This window comes from Erinaceus europaeus, chromosome 3, assembly GCF_950295315.1.
Source record: "Erinaceus europaeus chromosome 3, mEriEur2.1, whole genome shotgun sequence".
NCBI lineage: Eukaryota > Metazoa > Chordata > Mammalia > Eulipotyphla > Erinaceidae > Erinaceus > Erinaceus europaeus.
In genome coordinates, this window is record NC_080164.1 from 172539139 (window position 1) to 172554201 (window position 15063).

The 15063-nt window shown below is 41.7% G+C and overlaps 1 protein-coding gene across 4 annotated transcripts in view; it reads left to right on the forward strand.

Moving 5' to 3' along the window:
• Nucleotides 1-15063, forward strand: part of KCNIP4 (potassium voltage-gated channel interacting protein 4) — a 605188-nt gene that overhangs the window by 575864 nt on the left and 14261 nt on the right. For all 4 annotated transcript variants that reach the window (XM_007526450.3, XM_007526449.3, XM_060188275.1 and 1 more), the window contains exon 4: nt 6230-6300. In XM_007526450.3, coding sequence (XP_007526512.1) covers nt 6230-6300 — 71 coding nt within the window. The remainder of the gene's footprint in view (nt 1-6229; nt 6301-15063) is intronic.

Genomic DNA, 15063 nt, shown 5'->3' on the forward strand with positions numbered 1-15063 from the left:
TTTACTTTTGTATTTGGTGAAATACAGTGATTCAGTTTCATTCTTCTGCATGTTTCAAGCCATTTTTTCCAACACCATTTGTTGAAGAGACTCTGCTTTCCCCATTTAATAGTCTAAGCCCCTTTGTCAAAGATTAGATGTCCATAGGTATGGGGGATCACTTCTGGGCTCTCAATTCTATTCCACTGGTCAGTGTGTCTATTCATGTTCCAGTACCAAGCAGTTTTGATGACAATGGCCCTATAATACAATTTGAGATCTGAGAATGTGATGCCTCCAGTTCTGTTCTTTTTTCTCAAGATTGTTTTGGCAATTCCAGGTCTTTTCTGGTTCCAGATAAACATTTGTAGTATTTGTTCTATTCTCCTAAAAAATGAGCTTGGGATCTTGATGGGGATAGCATTAAATTTGTAGATGGCTCTGGGTAATATATTCATTTTGATGATGTTAATTCTACCAACCCATGAACATGGAATATCTTTCCACTTCTTTGTGTCTTTTTCAGTTTCCTTGAATAGTGACTCATAATTTTCAGTATACAAGTCTTTCACTTCTTTGGTTAGGTTTACTCCTAGATATTTTATTGTTTTAGTTGCCATAGTAAAAGGAATTGATTTATGGTTTTCAATTTCTTCTAGCTTAGTGTTTGCATAGAGGAGTGCCACTGACTTTTGTGTGTTAATTTTGTAGCCTGACACCTTACTGTATTGCCTGATGATTTCCAAAAGCTTCTTGCTAGATTCCTTAGGTTTTTCTGTGTATACTATCATGTCATCTGCAAATAAAGAGAGTTTGACTTCTTCTCTTCCAATCTGTATGCCTTTAATTCCTTGCTCCTGCCTGATTGCTATGTCAAGAACTTCCAACACTATGTTGAATAGTAATGGTGATAGTGGGCAGCCCTGTCTAGTACCTGATCTGAGTGGAAATGCTTCCAGTTTTTCACCATTGAGTATGATGTTGGCTGTAGGTTTGCTGTATATAGACTCTACTATCTTGAGGAATTTTCCATCTATTCCCATTTTTTGTAGCGTTTGGATCATAAAGGGATGTTGGATTTTGTCAAAGGCTTTCTCTGCATCTATTGATATGACCATGTGGTTTATGGTCTTGCTTTTGTTGATGTGGTGGATCACATTGATTGATTTACGTATATTAAACCCACCCTGCATGCCTGGGATAAACCCCACTTGGTCATGATGAACAATCTTTCTAATATACTGCTGTATCCGGTTGGCTAGAATTTTGTTCAGTATTTTCGAATCTATGTTCATCAGGGATATTGGTCTGTAGATTTCTTTTTTGGTTGTGTCCCTGTCTGCTTTTGGTATCAGAGTGAGACCAGGACACTTTTGTGGAATGTTTTCTTTTACTTCATAACACCCACCTCTGTGCCCAGCCAGGTCTCCAGAGCCTTCACCTAATGAGCAGTGTGGGCCTCACTCTCTTTCTTCACAAAACTCCATGTATCTGCCGGAAGAAGCTCAAATTCTATCAGAAACCTGAAAGTGTCCCTTAGAACACTATTCTACTAGACTTCCCTGAGCATAAATTGCCAGTATATTTATATGTCAGTCTCTTCCATACACAGTGGAGTTTTCACTAAAAGCAGGGCTGTGTTAATGAGAAAATGTACCACATTTGTTAAAAAAAAATTTTTTTTCATCTGTAGGTGATCGAAGAGTGGCCTGTCTATAAAAGAAAATTCACTAGGAGAAGGAGATACATAATGGTTATACAAAGAACTTTGAAGTTCCAGGTTCAGTCTCCCACACCACCATAAGTCAGAGCTGAGCAGTATTCTGTTGAGAAAGGGGGAAGAGAAAAAAGATAACCACTGTTTACTATTAAACATTTAAAAATTAATGAAAGGTGGGAGTCGGGAGGTAGCACAGCGGGTTAAGCGCAGGTGGCGCTAAGCACAAGGACCAGTGTAAGGATCCTGGTTCGAGCCCCCAGCTCCCCACCTGCAGGGGAATCGCTTCACAAGTGGTGAAACAAGACTGCAGGTGTCTATCTTTCTCTCCCCTTCTTTGTCTTCCCCTCCTCTCTCCATTTCTCTCTGTCCTATCCAACAAGAACAAGATCAACAACAACTACAACAATAAAACAACAAGGGCAACAAAAGGGAATAAATAAATATTTTTTTAAAAAATTTAAAATATATATATATTCCTTAAAAATTAACGAAAGGGGAGTCGGGCTGTAGCGCAGCGGGTTAAGCGCAGGTGGCGCAAAGCACAAGGACCAGCATAAGGATCCCGGTTCGAACCCCGGCTCCCCACCTGCAGGGGAGTCGCTTCACAGGCGATGAAGCAGGTCTGCAGGTGTCTATCTTTCTCTCCTCCTCTCTGTCTTCCCCTCCTCTCTCCATTTCTCTCTGTCCTATCCAACAACAACAACAACAATAATAACTACAACAATAAAACAACAAGGGCAACAAACGGGAATAAATAAATAAAATAAATATTTTAAAAAAAAAAAAAATTAACGAAAGGTGGTGGTACACCTGCTTGAGTGCACATGTTGCTATGCTCAAGGACCCAGGTTTGAGCCCCCAGACCCCACCTGCAGGGGGAAAGCTTTGTGAGTGGTGAAGCATGAATGCAGGTGTCTCTCTGTCTCTTCACCCCTTCCCTCCCCACTTCTGGCTGTCTCTATCCAGTAAAGATTTTTAAAAAATGAATAAAACTTAACCAAGGACTTTTCTAAGAATTTTTCATATAGCTTCTTATTTAATCTTTCTTTTCTTAATATTCTTTTTAAAATTATTAGATAGAGATAGCAATCTAGAGAGAAGGGGAAGATAGGGAGGGAAAGATAGAGAGACACCTGTAGCACTGCTTCACAACTCTCAAAACTCTCCCCCTGCAGGTGGGGACTGGGTGTTTGAATCATGTCCATGTGCACTGTAACGTGTGCTCAACTGGGTACGTCACCACTACCACCAGGTCACAGCACCACCCAGCCCCCCCTCATTTAGTCTTTTTCATAACAACTCAATGGAATATATTATAAATGAGTAAACTGGATCACAGAGATGATCCTATGACTCAGCCCAAGGTCGTAAGTTACTACACTGAGATGCAAGTCAGACTACACTACACTCATAGCAGTGACCCGCCACAAGGTACATCTAGGTTGGGAAAGTGATTCAGCTTCCAGGAAAACTGCCAACACACATCTACTGAATCAAGGTATCTTTTAAGCCATATCAGCACAAACTTTGAGTGTCCTATGTGAAAACTTTAAAATTAGAGCAACCCAGTTTGAAAACAACAATAATTATTGTATGCCCAGGTTACCTTGCTTTTATTTCATTTTTTAATTAAGAACGTTGTCGACTTGGCTTGTTTTGAGTCATTATACACGGTGAATTCTGCTTGCTAAGGTAAAGGCCTTTAACCTGATTATATAAGTAAGGTGACAAGAGAGCACTTAACGAAGCTCATTAGAAAGGAAACAAAGTCTCTGCTTCCTTTCTCCTGGATTGATACATGTTTAGCACTTGTCAACTCCTATCTCTAGGGGGCACTAAAGAGTTCGAGAAGCCTAAGTAGTACTGTTGGAAGAAAAACAATTTGTAAAGGAAAATACACTACCAACCCCCCCCCCCCCCCCCCCCGCCCGCCCCCTCTCTTTCCTGAGCAGAGAGGCTCGGAGTTAAAGAGACTGGAGTACCAAAGCACTATCCACGAGAGCCACTTCACGGGCTCCATGCTACCAATTCTTGATAAATCTGTAAAGGAACTGCCCTACAACCTGAGTTTCTGCCTTTATATCCAAAAGGACCTCCTCCTGTGATACATCGATGTGGGGTGGCTTGCTGCTCAACCTAGAGCATGGCATTTAGAGCCGTGGTGGGGCCTTTTCAGTGCGCTCAAAACAGTGTTAATAATTTATAGTCTTAAAAATAACTGGTCCCTCATATCATATTCAAAGGTAAGAGGTGAAAGAAATGCTACCATCATTTTTAGAGACAGAATGCAGTCTATTTTTGCTTTGTAACCCTTTACTATTTATGGTTAGTTGTTATAGTTAATCAGTGGAGAAAAAGAAGTCAGGAAAAGCAATCCCTACTTAGGCCATAGGAACTTGATAGCTGGGGTGAAGTCTCTGTGACCTCTTTTCTCCCATTGTTGAAGAGCACAATTCTCCTCTCTGCTGCTGTGACTTCGCGTTTTGGCAGCCCTTAAAGAATAATTAATAATACAAAAGGCGAAGAGAAGTTTTCTTAAATGCCCAATAATAATAAAGGTTAAAAGTTGTAAAATAGAGATAGATGAGATTTTAAACAGAAGATAAAAGGTTAGAACCAATAAGCTAAAAGGTCATACTTTATATATATATATGTAAGAAAAGGTTAAGATAAAAAGCTAAAGCCCATGAGGTAAAATATTTAAAATAAGCAAGTAAATGTGATCAGGGATCAAGCAGCAAGCCCTTAAAAATGAAACTGTGTGTTGGGAAGAGAAAACAAGAAGGAAAATAAGGCTACTGTCAAAATGAAAAAGCAGAAAGCTCAGAGATTAGAGAGACAAAGGAGAAAACACAAGAGAAAGGAGGAGAAAAGGCAAAGGTGCTAGAAGCAGGCTAGGAGCAAGTGCTGTACTGGTATTCACAGCTTGATGGGGACAGGGAGCCAGGCTGCCAGGCAATCACAATGCCAAATTTTAAAAAATTATGGAGAAAATGACCACTAGGAACAGTAGATTGGACATACAGGCACCAAGTCCCAGTGATAACCCTGGTAGGAAAAGAAAGAGAGAAAGGAAGGAAGGGAGGGAGGGAGGGAGAGAAAAAGAGAAAGAGAGAAAGAAAGGAAGGAAGAAAGGGAGGGATGGAGGGAGGAAGAAAGAAAGAGAAAGAAAGAAAGAAAGAAAGAAAGAAAGAAAGAAAGAAAGAGAGAGAGAGAAAGAAAGGGAGAAAGAGAGAAAAAAGAAAAGAAAGAAAGGAGGAAGGAAGGAAGAATGGAAGGAGGAAAAGAAAGAAAGAAAGGAAGGAAGGAAGGAAGGAAGGAAGGAAGGGAGGAGGGAGGAGAGACATCATAGTGCCAGAACTTTCTCCCACTGTACCATCTGGTCCTGAGGTTGGAACCTAGGCTTCACATGCAGCATGACATTCTTCACCTTGCCAAGTAAATTATTTCTTCCTCCTCCTCCCCCTACTCCTTCTCCTTCTTCTTTTAGACTAGTATTGTATAGTAAAACTGCTAGTGGCCACAAGCTGATGTTAATTTGCAGAGTTAGTAAAACCACCCACAAGAACAGTGAAGCTCTAGCCAGGTCCTGCGGTCCCTAGAATGTTTGTTTACTAAAAGTCAGGACAAATCACTTTTTACCTGCAGTGTGGAATTACCAGTATGTTTGTTTTGATATTACCAGCTCAACCTTTACTTTTCCACTAATTAAAAAAAAAAACTGGCATTATTTATTTCAACATGAATCATGCATTGTTTGTATGATATTGGCCGTAAGAACAAATACATTGGAATTGGCTATGCTGTCAGCAACAGTCTAGGGCAACAGCAAACAAGCAAACAAAAACTAAATTAAATCCTTTTCTTTTCCTGACTGATTACTGGATTTGGGGGCCAGTTTCTCAGCCTCTTTGAACTCTGAAAGTATCTTTACCTGAATAATGAACTAGTCTTTCATTAAGATATGATTTGTGCCATGTTAGATTAGCTAACACAATTGATCATAAAAAAAGTATTTGTTATGCATGTACAAACTGTTGTATTTACTGTCAAATGTAAAACATTAATTCTTCAATAAAGAAAATTTTAAAAAGTATTTAATGACAATAACAGTAGTGATAGCGTTTCAACTTTGTCTATTTAGCAGTCTTTTAATTTTACTCCGAGAGACGACCAAGAGAAAAGCAAGTGATTTCCAGATGCATTTTATTTAATCCCCAGGCCCACCTGTAGCATGATTACTACCCCTTGTCAACAATATCACCAAAACTCCCGTGTTCAGAGCACTTTCAGTCAGAACCATGGAGAACCTCAGTGGCTGAGAGTTTCTATGCGGAGAGCTAACTCCTAGAAAACGCCTAAGAATACAGTCAGTCACCTACTGAAAGAAGGTAGGCAGCTAGGAAGAAAGCACAAGTCGAAGAAAATTATGCAGTAAACTTTCCTGATTAGATGGAGATTTGGGCAAAGGACACACACTACTAAGTCAGGATAGTAAAACTTACTGGTGTTTCCTTTCTGACATTTCAGACTCAACTACATATGCTCATTTTCTGTTCAACGCGTTTGATACCGACCACAATGGAGCTGTGAGTTTTGAGGTAAGTTTGAAATGTTTGGGGCTGTTTGTTTGTTTGCTTGTTTGTTTGTTTAATGTGTGATTTTTAGACTCCTTGTAAAAGAATTTGACCATTTGGTTGTTTTAGTGTTTCTCCGTTTTTCATACTTTTGATCCCTTTGTTGTTGTTGTTATTGTGGCAAGAACATACAATATATCTATTCATTTTAGATATATAGTACATTTATTTGTGTAGCTTGGGATTTTGTGGTTTTATATGAATCAGATTGGTTCAGCTTTCTATCTCTGAAAAAAAAAAAAAGGTCATTGGGTTTAAATAGGGATTTCCCTGAAAGATTTCTGCAGAAATCTTCGAGTGAATACAGATATTTTGGTAATATTAAGCCCTCCAACTTGCACATTTTTCATTTGCTTGGGCTGCCCTTAATTTCTTTCATAAATGTTTTGTAGATTTTGTTTTTGCTTTTGGTAGACACATTTTTCAGCCTCCTAAATTAAATATGCCTCAAAGTATTCCATTCTCTTCAGTACTATTGTAAATGAGGTCCTTTTCCTAACATCCTTTGCAGGTCATTTATTGTAGGTGTAAGGGAATACAACTGATTTTTGTGTTTTATTTTGGATTTTTCAATTTCACTGACTTTGTGACTTCTAACAGCTTTTAGTAGAATCTTCTAACAGCTTTTAGTAGAGTGTAAAGTCATGTTGTATAACATATATACATATATATTTTCTTACTATGAACTTCCCTGTCCATACAACTTGAAAATTTTTTAGCAGGAGAAATCTCAAAAGAGTGGCTCTTTCTCCTTATTGTACTGCCAAGAAGCTTCCCTTATCTTTCAAAAAAAGTAGAAATTATAGATATATTTGTTTATACAGCAAAAGTACATTTCCCCAACTGCAGAACAACAGTCTTAGCATACAGTTTAATTAATATTTCCCAGCCTCTCTTGTGGGCCCAAACACTGTGGTGAGCTTTGGAAATTACAAAGCTGATAAAACCCAAATTGTGTTCTCAAGTAACCAGTAATAGGATAGATAATATAACAAAATGTGATTTTCACTAACCTCATTAATTTAAAAAAAAGAAATTCCATTTCAAATTAGGTACTTTGGACAGAAATCATGCAGTTTTGAAACACTATATGCAAACATTAGTAGGATCAAATATGTCCTGCATATTAGCATAGTAATAATTTTAAATCTAAATAACCTAAGAAATCTGAATATTGGGAGAATAAATCAAACATCAACTTTCGGGGGTTGTTTGTTTATTATTTATTTACCAGAGCACTTCTCAGCTCTGGCTTATGGTGGTAAAGGGAGTTGAACCTGGGACTCTGGAGCTTCAGACATGAAAGTCTTTTTGCATAACCATTATGCTATCTACCTCCACCTGAGTTTATTTCCTTACTAGAGCATTCCTTAGCTCTAGTTTAAGGTAGTGCCAGGGATTGAACCCAGGATTTGGGGCCTCAAGCATGAGAATGTGCTGTATAACCCACTGTACCTGCCCTTGTTGTTAAAATTCCGGAAGGCTCTTGCCGGGCTGGCTTGCTTCATGGGCGGGTAACAGAGACGCGGAGACAACGGCTGGGCAGGGAAGCTGTATTTCTTTATTCAGGAACAACGATTCATAAACTAAGACAAACTAATCACCAAACAGAACTCTGCTGTCTCTTTGCGGCGGCACAAGCACTCTCTCTTACTCTCGAACTCAGGAACCCAGGAACTCTGTCACTCGGGAACTCAGGAACTCTCGGACTCAGGAACCCTCTCTCGGGGTCCCTTGGGGCGGGGCCAAGCAGGCCCGCGAAATTAACAGGGCTCATCCAATTCTCTTGGCGGGGGAGGGCTAGAACAAACCAATGTAAAGCATACAACATGCCCTCAAGTATCAACTTCGGTCAGCTGGCCAGACGGTTCATTTTTATTAGGAAAATAATGGACACAATGTGGTGATTGGTTTATCTGCTTATATTCTGAATGAATGTGCTTAATATCTTAATATAAAAGGAACTGACTTTCCTTTTACTTTATAATCTTGTTTTTTCCACTTTAATATATGGATTGTGATTTATAATAGGAAATATCTATTTGGTCTTTTCCGATGTCTGGCACAGATACCTTAACCAGAACAATAAAATTTTCATTTGTTATGTTAATAAACTGACTTGGGGGGGGGGTTCTCTACTCAAGAAGGGCACTTGGTGGCCAAGAAAATCAACCCTGCAATTAGAAGTTTGGACATTTTAGTCACAATCCCTTGACATGTGGGGATGTCAAGGACCGGGGAGTGGGTATGTGTTCAGTTACTAATGACTAAACTGTACATAGCTGTATCACTCTTGCAGACCCAAGAAGGGGACTGTTAAAAGCTCCATCTACAGTGGGTTAAGCACATGTGGCACAAAGCGCAAGGACTGACGTAAGGATCCCAGTTCAAGCCCCCGGCTCCCCACATGCAGGGGAAGTTGCTTCACAGGCTTTGAATCAGGTCTGCAAGGTGTCTGTCTTTCTCTCCCCCTCTCTGTCTTCCTCTCTTCTCTCGATTTTCTCTCTGTCCTATCCAACAACAATGACATCAATAACAACAACAATAATAACTACAATAAAACAACAAGGGCAACAAAAGGAAATAAATTATATATATATAAGCTCCATCTATAGCCCATTAGACACACCTGTGAAACGGGCCTTGTATTTGTCATCTGAATTGTGTGTGGAAGTAGGGAGGGTCCCTATAGGGCTGAACCCTTAGCCTGTGGGATTGGACTCTTATCTCCAGATGGAAAGCCTCAACATTGAGCTGAATTTGGACAACACCCAGCTGATGTCAGAGAATGGCTGGTTATTTGGAAAAATCACACACACACACAAGGGTTCATGTGCACAGGGAGATTGGAATGGAGTATGAAATCTGAATATATACAGTGGAGATTGGGTGATTTGGGGATGCATTTTACAAAGAGCAGGAATATCAGTGAGGGCCAAGTAGAGAAAAGCAAATGATAGAACAGGATCAATGAGAATCTGCTGTCCTGATGGGGGCTGGCAGGGAAGCCTGCCTGTGGACTTGATGGGCTCCATCTGAAGAGAAGCGGAGCGGAAGTTCATCAAGAGGATAAGGGTTCTGGAAGGGAGCAGAGTGGTGTGAGGCAGAGGCAGAGCATTTGGGCCTGGGGAGTGAAAAGAATTGCAACCCCTTCAATGATGAATACAGAGGGGAGAGGGCAGGGGAGCTAAGAGAAGAGGCACAGAGCAGAGCAGACACCTGGAGGAGGGATGCTTAGGAAGCTGGACGTCCCCCCGAATATTTAGCAGGGAGAGTGAGGTCTTGGGCTGTGTTCCTAAGAATCAGGAAGTGCAGTTAGCTGCTCTTTCTTGATTCCAAGAGTCCAGACAGGAGCTGATGAAAACCCAAGTGCAAATCAAGACACCTGAGATGTGAAGGAGAGAAACATGTTCAGGAGATATTAAAATTCAGTGGGTAGAATTGTATTCCCAGGAAAATCTGTCATTTTTAGGAGGGAGGAAGCTCTCTGGAAACAAGGGCTTCCTGGAGACACATGAACAAGCCTTCTGAAATAGCATTCAGTTAGCGCCCCCTAGGGGCATCGGAGCAGCAAAATGCCTCCTTTAAGGTACCAAATGGTGCAGAGTCAGAGCCTCTTTCCTGAAGATTCAGGGTCAGGAACCTAACTCATACCTATGAGTAAATCCTGGTACTCAGGGGTTGAGTAGAGAGAGTGTGGACTTAGAATCCCACTGTAGTCAAGTGACAGAGTCTGGGCTTACTGAGCAAGGGGCAACATGCCAGAATGTTGGTCATAGGTCCCAGTTCCTATAATTTTTTTTTTTACAAAATTTATGCCTCCTCCCTTGTAGGTGCCCCAAAGATAATATGGTATTAGTGTTATCAAGGAAGTGAATTTCCACAAAGCCTCATTTCACCCTAACCCAGAAGTCAACATTTCCAGTTCACCTACCTACTAAAAAGTTCAATAGCTAGTCTGTGCTGAATGAATAAGACAATATGGAGGTCTGGTGGTGGGAATTGTGTGGCGCTGCACCCCTCTTATCCTATGGTTTTGTCAGTGTTTCCTTTTTATAAATAAAATTTTTAAAAATTCAAAAACCATTTGTGATTTAAGGTGGTTTATTTCCCTTTGTTCATTTAACTTTTGTCTATTTGTTTATCATTTCTGTTTTTCATTAGTGCACTAGGGGTACAGTTCCTCACCCCCATCAGCAGTCATTTCCCCCACCACAACCCCAAGGATAATCACTGTAGTTCTCCCAAGGTCTTAGAAGGGTTGGCTTCCTGCATTTCAATTTCAATTCTCTTCTCTCTCTCTCTCTCTCTCTCTCTCCATCTCTCTCCTCTCCCCCCTTTCTCTCTCCCCTCTCTTCTCTCACTCTCCTTCTCCTCTCTTTCCCCTCTCCCCTCTCCTCTCTCTCTCTCTCATTACTCCTCTCCCCTCCTCTTCTCTCTCTCTCCTTCTCTTCTCTCTCTCTCTCTCTCTCTCTCTCTCTCACACACACACACACACACACACACACACACATCTCAAGGACTATAACTGGAGCTCAGTGCTGGCACTAGAAATCCACTGCTCCTGGCAGCCATATTTTCCTCTTTTTTTTTTTTTAACTTTATTCAGTAGGACAGAAGTTGGGAAGAGAAGAGTAGATAAAGACACCAGGGGCCAGGAGGTGGCGCACCCGGGTTAAGCAATCACAGTAGGAAGTACAAGGACCTGAGCAAGGATCCTGGCTGGAGTTCCCCACTCCCCAACTGCAGGGGGGGGGGGGGGGGCTTCACCAGCACTGAAACAGGTCTACAGGTGTCTTTCTCTCCCCTTCTCTATTTTCCTCTCCTCTCAGTTTCTCTCTGTTCTATCCAATAACAATGGGAAAAAGATGGCCTCAGGAGCAGTGGATTTGTGGTGCAGGCACCAAGCCCCAGCAATAACCCTGGAGAAAGAGAGGGAGAAAGAGAGAGAGAGAGAGAGAGAGAGATGCTCCACCACCACCTGCAGGCCTGTTTCACTGGCCTTGAACCCAAGGAGCGGTCAGCACCTTCAGTTCTCTATAATAAGGCCTGTTCTTACTACTATGCCATCAGTTGCCTAGCGCGTGAGGTAACCCACCCCACATGTAAATGTGCACAGTCTGGTGTTACTGATTCCAGGCATAGCATCGCTATGATAATATTTATGTAAAGTGTGGCTGATCGTGATGACTACTGATTGTGATTGTGATTTGGGAAATTAGCTAGCTGAGTTAACAAATATTAAATCAAAACCAAATTTGATACTCAGCCCTTGAGGTTCTTTCTCCATACTGGTTAGATAACTACAGAATGTTAATGAACATATTACTTTATAGGAGTCAGGTGGTGGCACGCCTGGTTAAGCGCATGCATTACATACAGCGCACAAGGACTGGGGTTCAAGCCCCTTTGCCCTACCTGCAGGGGAAAAGCTTCAGGAGTGGTGAAGTAGGACTGCAGGTGTCTCTCCGTCTCTTTCCCTTACTCTACTTCCCCGTCCCCTCTCCATTTCTGTCTCTATCCAATATTACATAAATACAAAGATTAAGAAAAAAATGACGCATTAGATCGAAATTTTGACTAAGAAAGAAAAAGGAAATAGTAATGATTAGGGGATGCACATAATTCAAGTAGCAATACAATCTTGAGAGCAAAAAAGCAAAAAGAGGGAGGACGGGATGCGTGTGTGTGTGTGTGTGTGTGTGTGTGTGTGTGTGTGTGTGTGTGTGTGAGAGAGAGTGTGTGTGAGAGTGTGTGTGTGAGTGTGTGTGTGTGTGTGTGAGTGTGTGTGTGTGTGAGTGTGTGTGTGAGTGTGTGTGAGTGTGTGTGTGTGTGTAAGTGTGTGTGTATGTGTGTGAGCGTGTGTGAGTGTGTGTGTGAGTGTGTGTGTGTGTGAGTGTGTGTGTGAGTGTGTGTGAGTGTGTGTGTGAGTGTGTGTGTGAGTGTGTGTGAGTGTGTGTGTGTGTAAGTGTGTGTGTGTATGTGTGTGAGCGTGTGTGAGTGTGTGTGTGAGTGTGTGTGTGTGTGAGTGTGTGTGTGAGTGTGTGTGTGTGTGTGAGTGTGTGTAAGTGTGTGTGTGAGTGTGTGTGTAAGTGTGTGTGTGTGTATGTGTGTGAGCGTGTGTGTGTGAGTGTGTGTGTGTGTGTGTGAGTGTGTGTAAGTGTGTGTGTGTGAGTGTGTGTAAGTGTATGCGTGTGTGTGTGAGTGTGTGTAAGTGTGTGTGTGTGTGTGTGTGAGTGTGTGTGAGTGTGTGTGTGAGTGTGTGTAAGTGTGTGTGTGAGTGTGTGTGAGTGTGTGTGTGTGTAAGTGTGTGTGTGTGTATGTGTGTGTGAGAGAGAGAGAAACCAGGGCCTCTTATATTCATGACCCAGCTCACCTGTTCATGCAAAGAGAGAGAGAGGTGGAGGAAGGAAAAGATACCACAGCACCAGAACTTCTTCCATAACGCCACCCATGTGGTGCTGGGATTCAAACCCAGGCCCTACCCATGACAAGGCCACCAAGCTACCCAGTTACCTCTCTCTCCAGCCCTTATTATTTTGACAGAATCTAACTGACTAAGCCCATGAGGGGGTGTAGATTCAGACTGGTTCTGTTACCCACATTGCCACCAAGGGACTGTGAGACCCAGCTGAGCATTGCATATCTCTAGGCCTCAGTGTTCATATTGGCAAGACCTCAGCAAGCAAAGCTGCTTCACTAGGCAGTGTAAGAATGTAGAATAAGACAGGAGAGGATCCAGTTTAGTAGCTTGTACCAAACACATGCTCATTATTATTTAGATGTAACCATTATTGCATGGAAGATTCTTCTAACAAAATCAATTAAAATGATATATGGGTCACCTCATTAACACGATAATTTCCTATCATTAATGTGTTCAAGCAAAGACTAGATTGCTCTGCTCACCGCGCTGAGAGCTTTTTCTGTACCTAACACAGAAAATTATATAATAAGCATTTATTTGGTGTCAGTCCCCATACCAAATGTTTAAAAATAATATTAGTGGTGATAATAATGATGATGCCCATTACTAACTGACCATTTTCAGCACTCACTGTGAGTCAGTGCTGAGTGAATCACCATCCCTAACTTCTTTAATCTCCACAGGAGGTGTGGGGAGCCCTGAGGTGTTGCACTTGGTTGAGCACACATATTACGAAGTGCAAAGAATGCCCCTGGTCCGCAACTGAAGGGGAAAAGCTTTGCGAGTGGTAAAGCAGGCCTGCAGTTGTCTGCCTCTCTCCCTCTCTGTCCTTCCCCCTTCCCTCTTAATTTCTGACAGTCTCTATCCAATAAGTAAATGAAGATAATTAAAAAATCATTTATAAAAACAACAACAAAGGAGATGGGATTGTCTCCTGTTAATCAAATGAGGAAAGGAAAAACAAAGCAAAGTTAGCAATCTGTGTAAGGTAGTATGCCACCTCCCCCTGGCTTCTGCTTAACCATATGCCTATATAGGGATTTACTGATCCAAAGCTTTGGTCTATTTACATAAATCACTTTTACATTTACATAAAGCACTCCCTCCAGGGCATTGGTGGTTCAGTGATAGGATTCTCGCCTGTTCCGCCCCCTCTTTGTCACACTCTGATTTTCACCAGTCACTTTTCTCTCCACCCTCTCTATGTCACATCCTGTTTCCACTCTACTTGGGAAGTATATATAAAGACAGCATTGTGAGTTTTATAGTACTTTACCTTGAGTTTAGCTTAGCTCGTCTTAGATTGTGCTGCGTCCTGCGTGAATAAAGAGATACTGCCTACAGCTCAACCATGAGTCCCTGGTCGTCTGTTACCCGCCCGTGAAGCCAGCCTGGCAAAAACAACATAGCCCGGAGAAAACAACACTCTCTCATAAAAACAAGTGAAAAAAACAATTATTAAAACAAATATCAGGCAGGGGACCAGGCAGTGGTGCCCCCTGTTGAGCACACAAATTATCACACACAAGGTCCTGGGCTCAAGCCTCCAGTCCCCACCTGCAGGGGGAAGTTTCACAAGCAGTGAAGCAGTGCTGTGAGTTATCTCTCTTTGGCTCTTACTCTCTGTCCCTCTCTCCCCTTGTAATTTATCTCTGTTCTATCAAATATAAAGGGGGAAAAATACCCCACTGGGAGCAGTAGATTTGTAGGGCAGACACTGAGCCACAGTGATAACTCTGGCTGCTAGAATAAAATATCAACTAATTAAAAAAATAAAGGGGACCAGGCAGTGGCACACCCAGATAAACACACAAAGATGTATGAAGCACAAGGATCCGGGTTCGAGCCCCTCGATCCCCACCTGCGGGGGGGGGGTCTCATCACAAGCCAGGAAGCAGGTCTACAGGTGTCTTTCTCCCTCCCTATCCTTCCCTCCCCTTTCAATTTTCCTCTGTCCTAGCCAATAAAAAAAGGCAAAAATGGCCACTAGGAGCAGTGGATTCACAGTGCTGGCACAGAGCCCCAGCTATAACACAGGGGGCAAAATAATAATAATAATAATTTAAAATAAAAAATAGCAGGCATTTTTCCCTGGTGTGAAATATCTTAACAAGTGTGCTACCCTGTTTGTGTGGTGAATCCAAGCTCCTCACCAAAAATTCTCAGAGCCAGTTGAGTTTTGTCAAAGTTTGCAGAGTTTGGAAGTAAAATGTGGTGGATATTGGAGCTGTTGTAATATCTGATTAATTCCTCAATCTGTCTGTGCTTTAATGTCCTCAAGTAAAATGGAAATAATAATG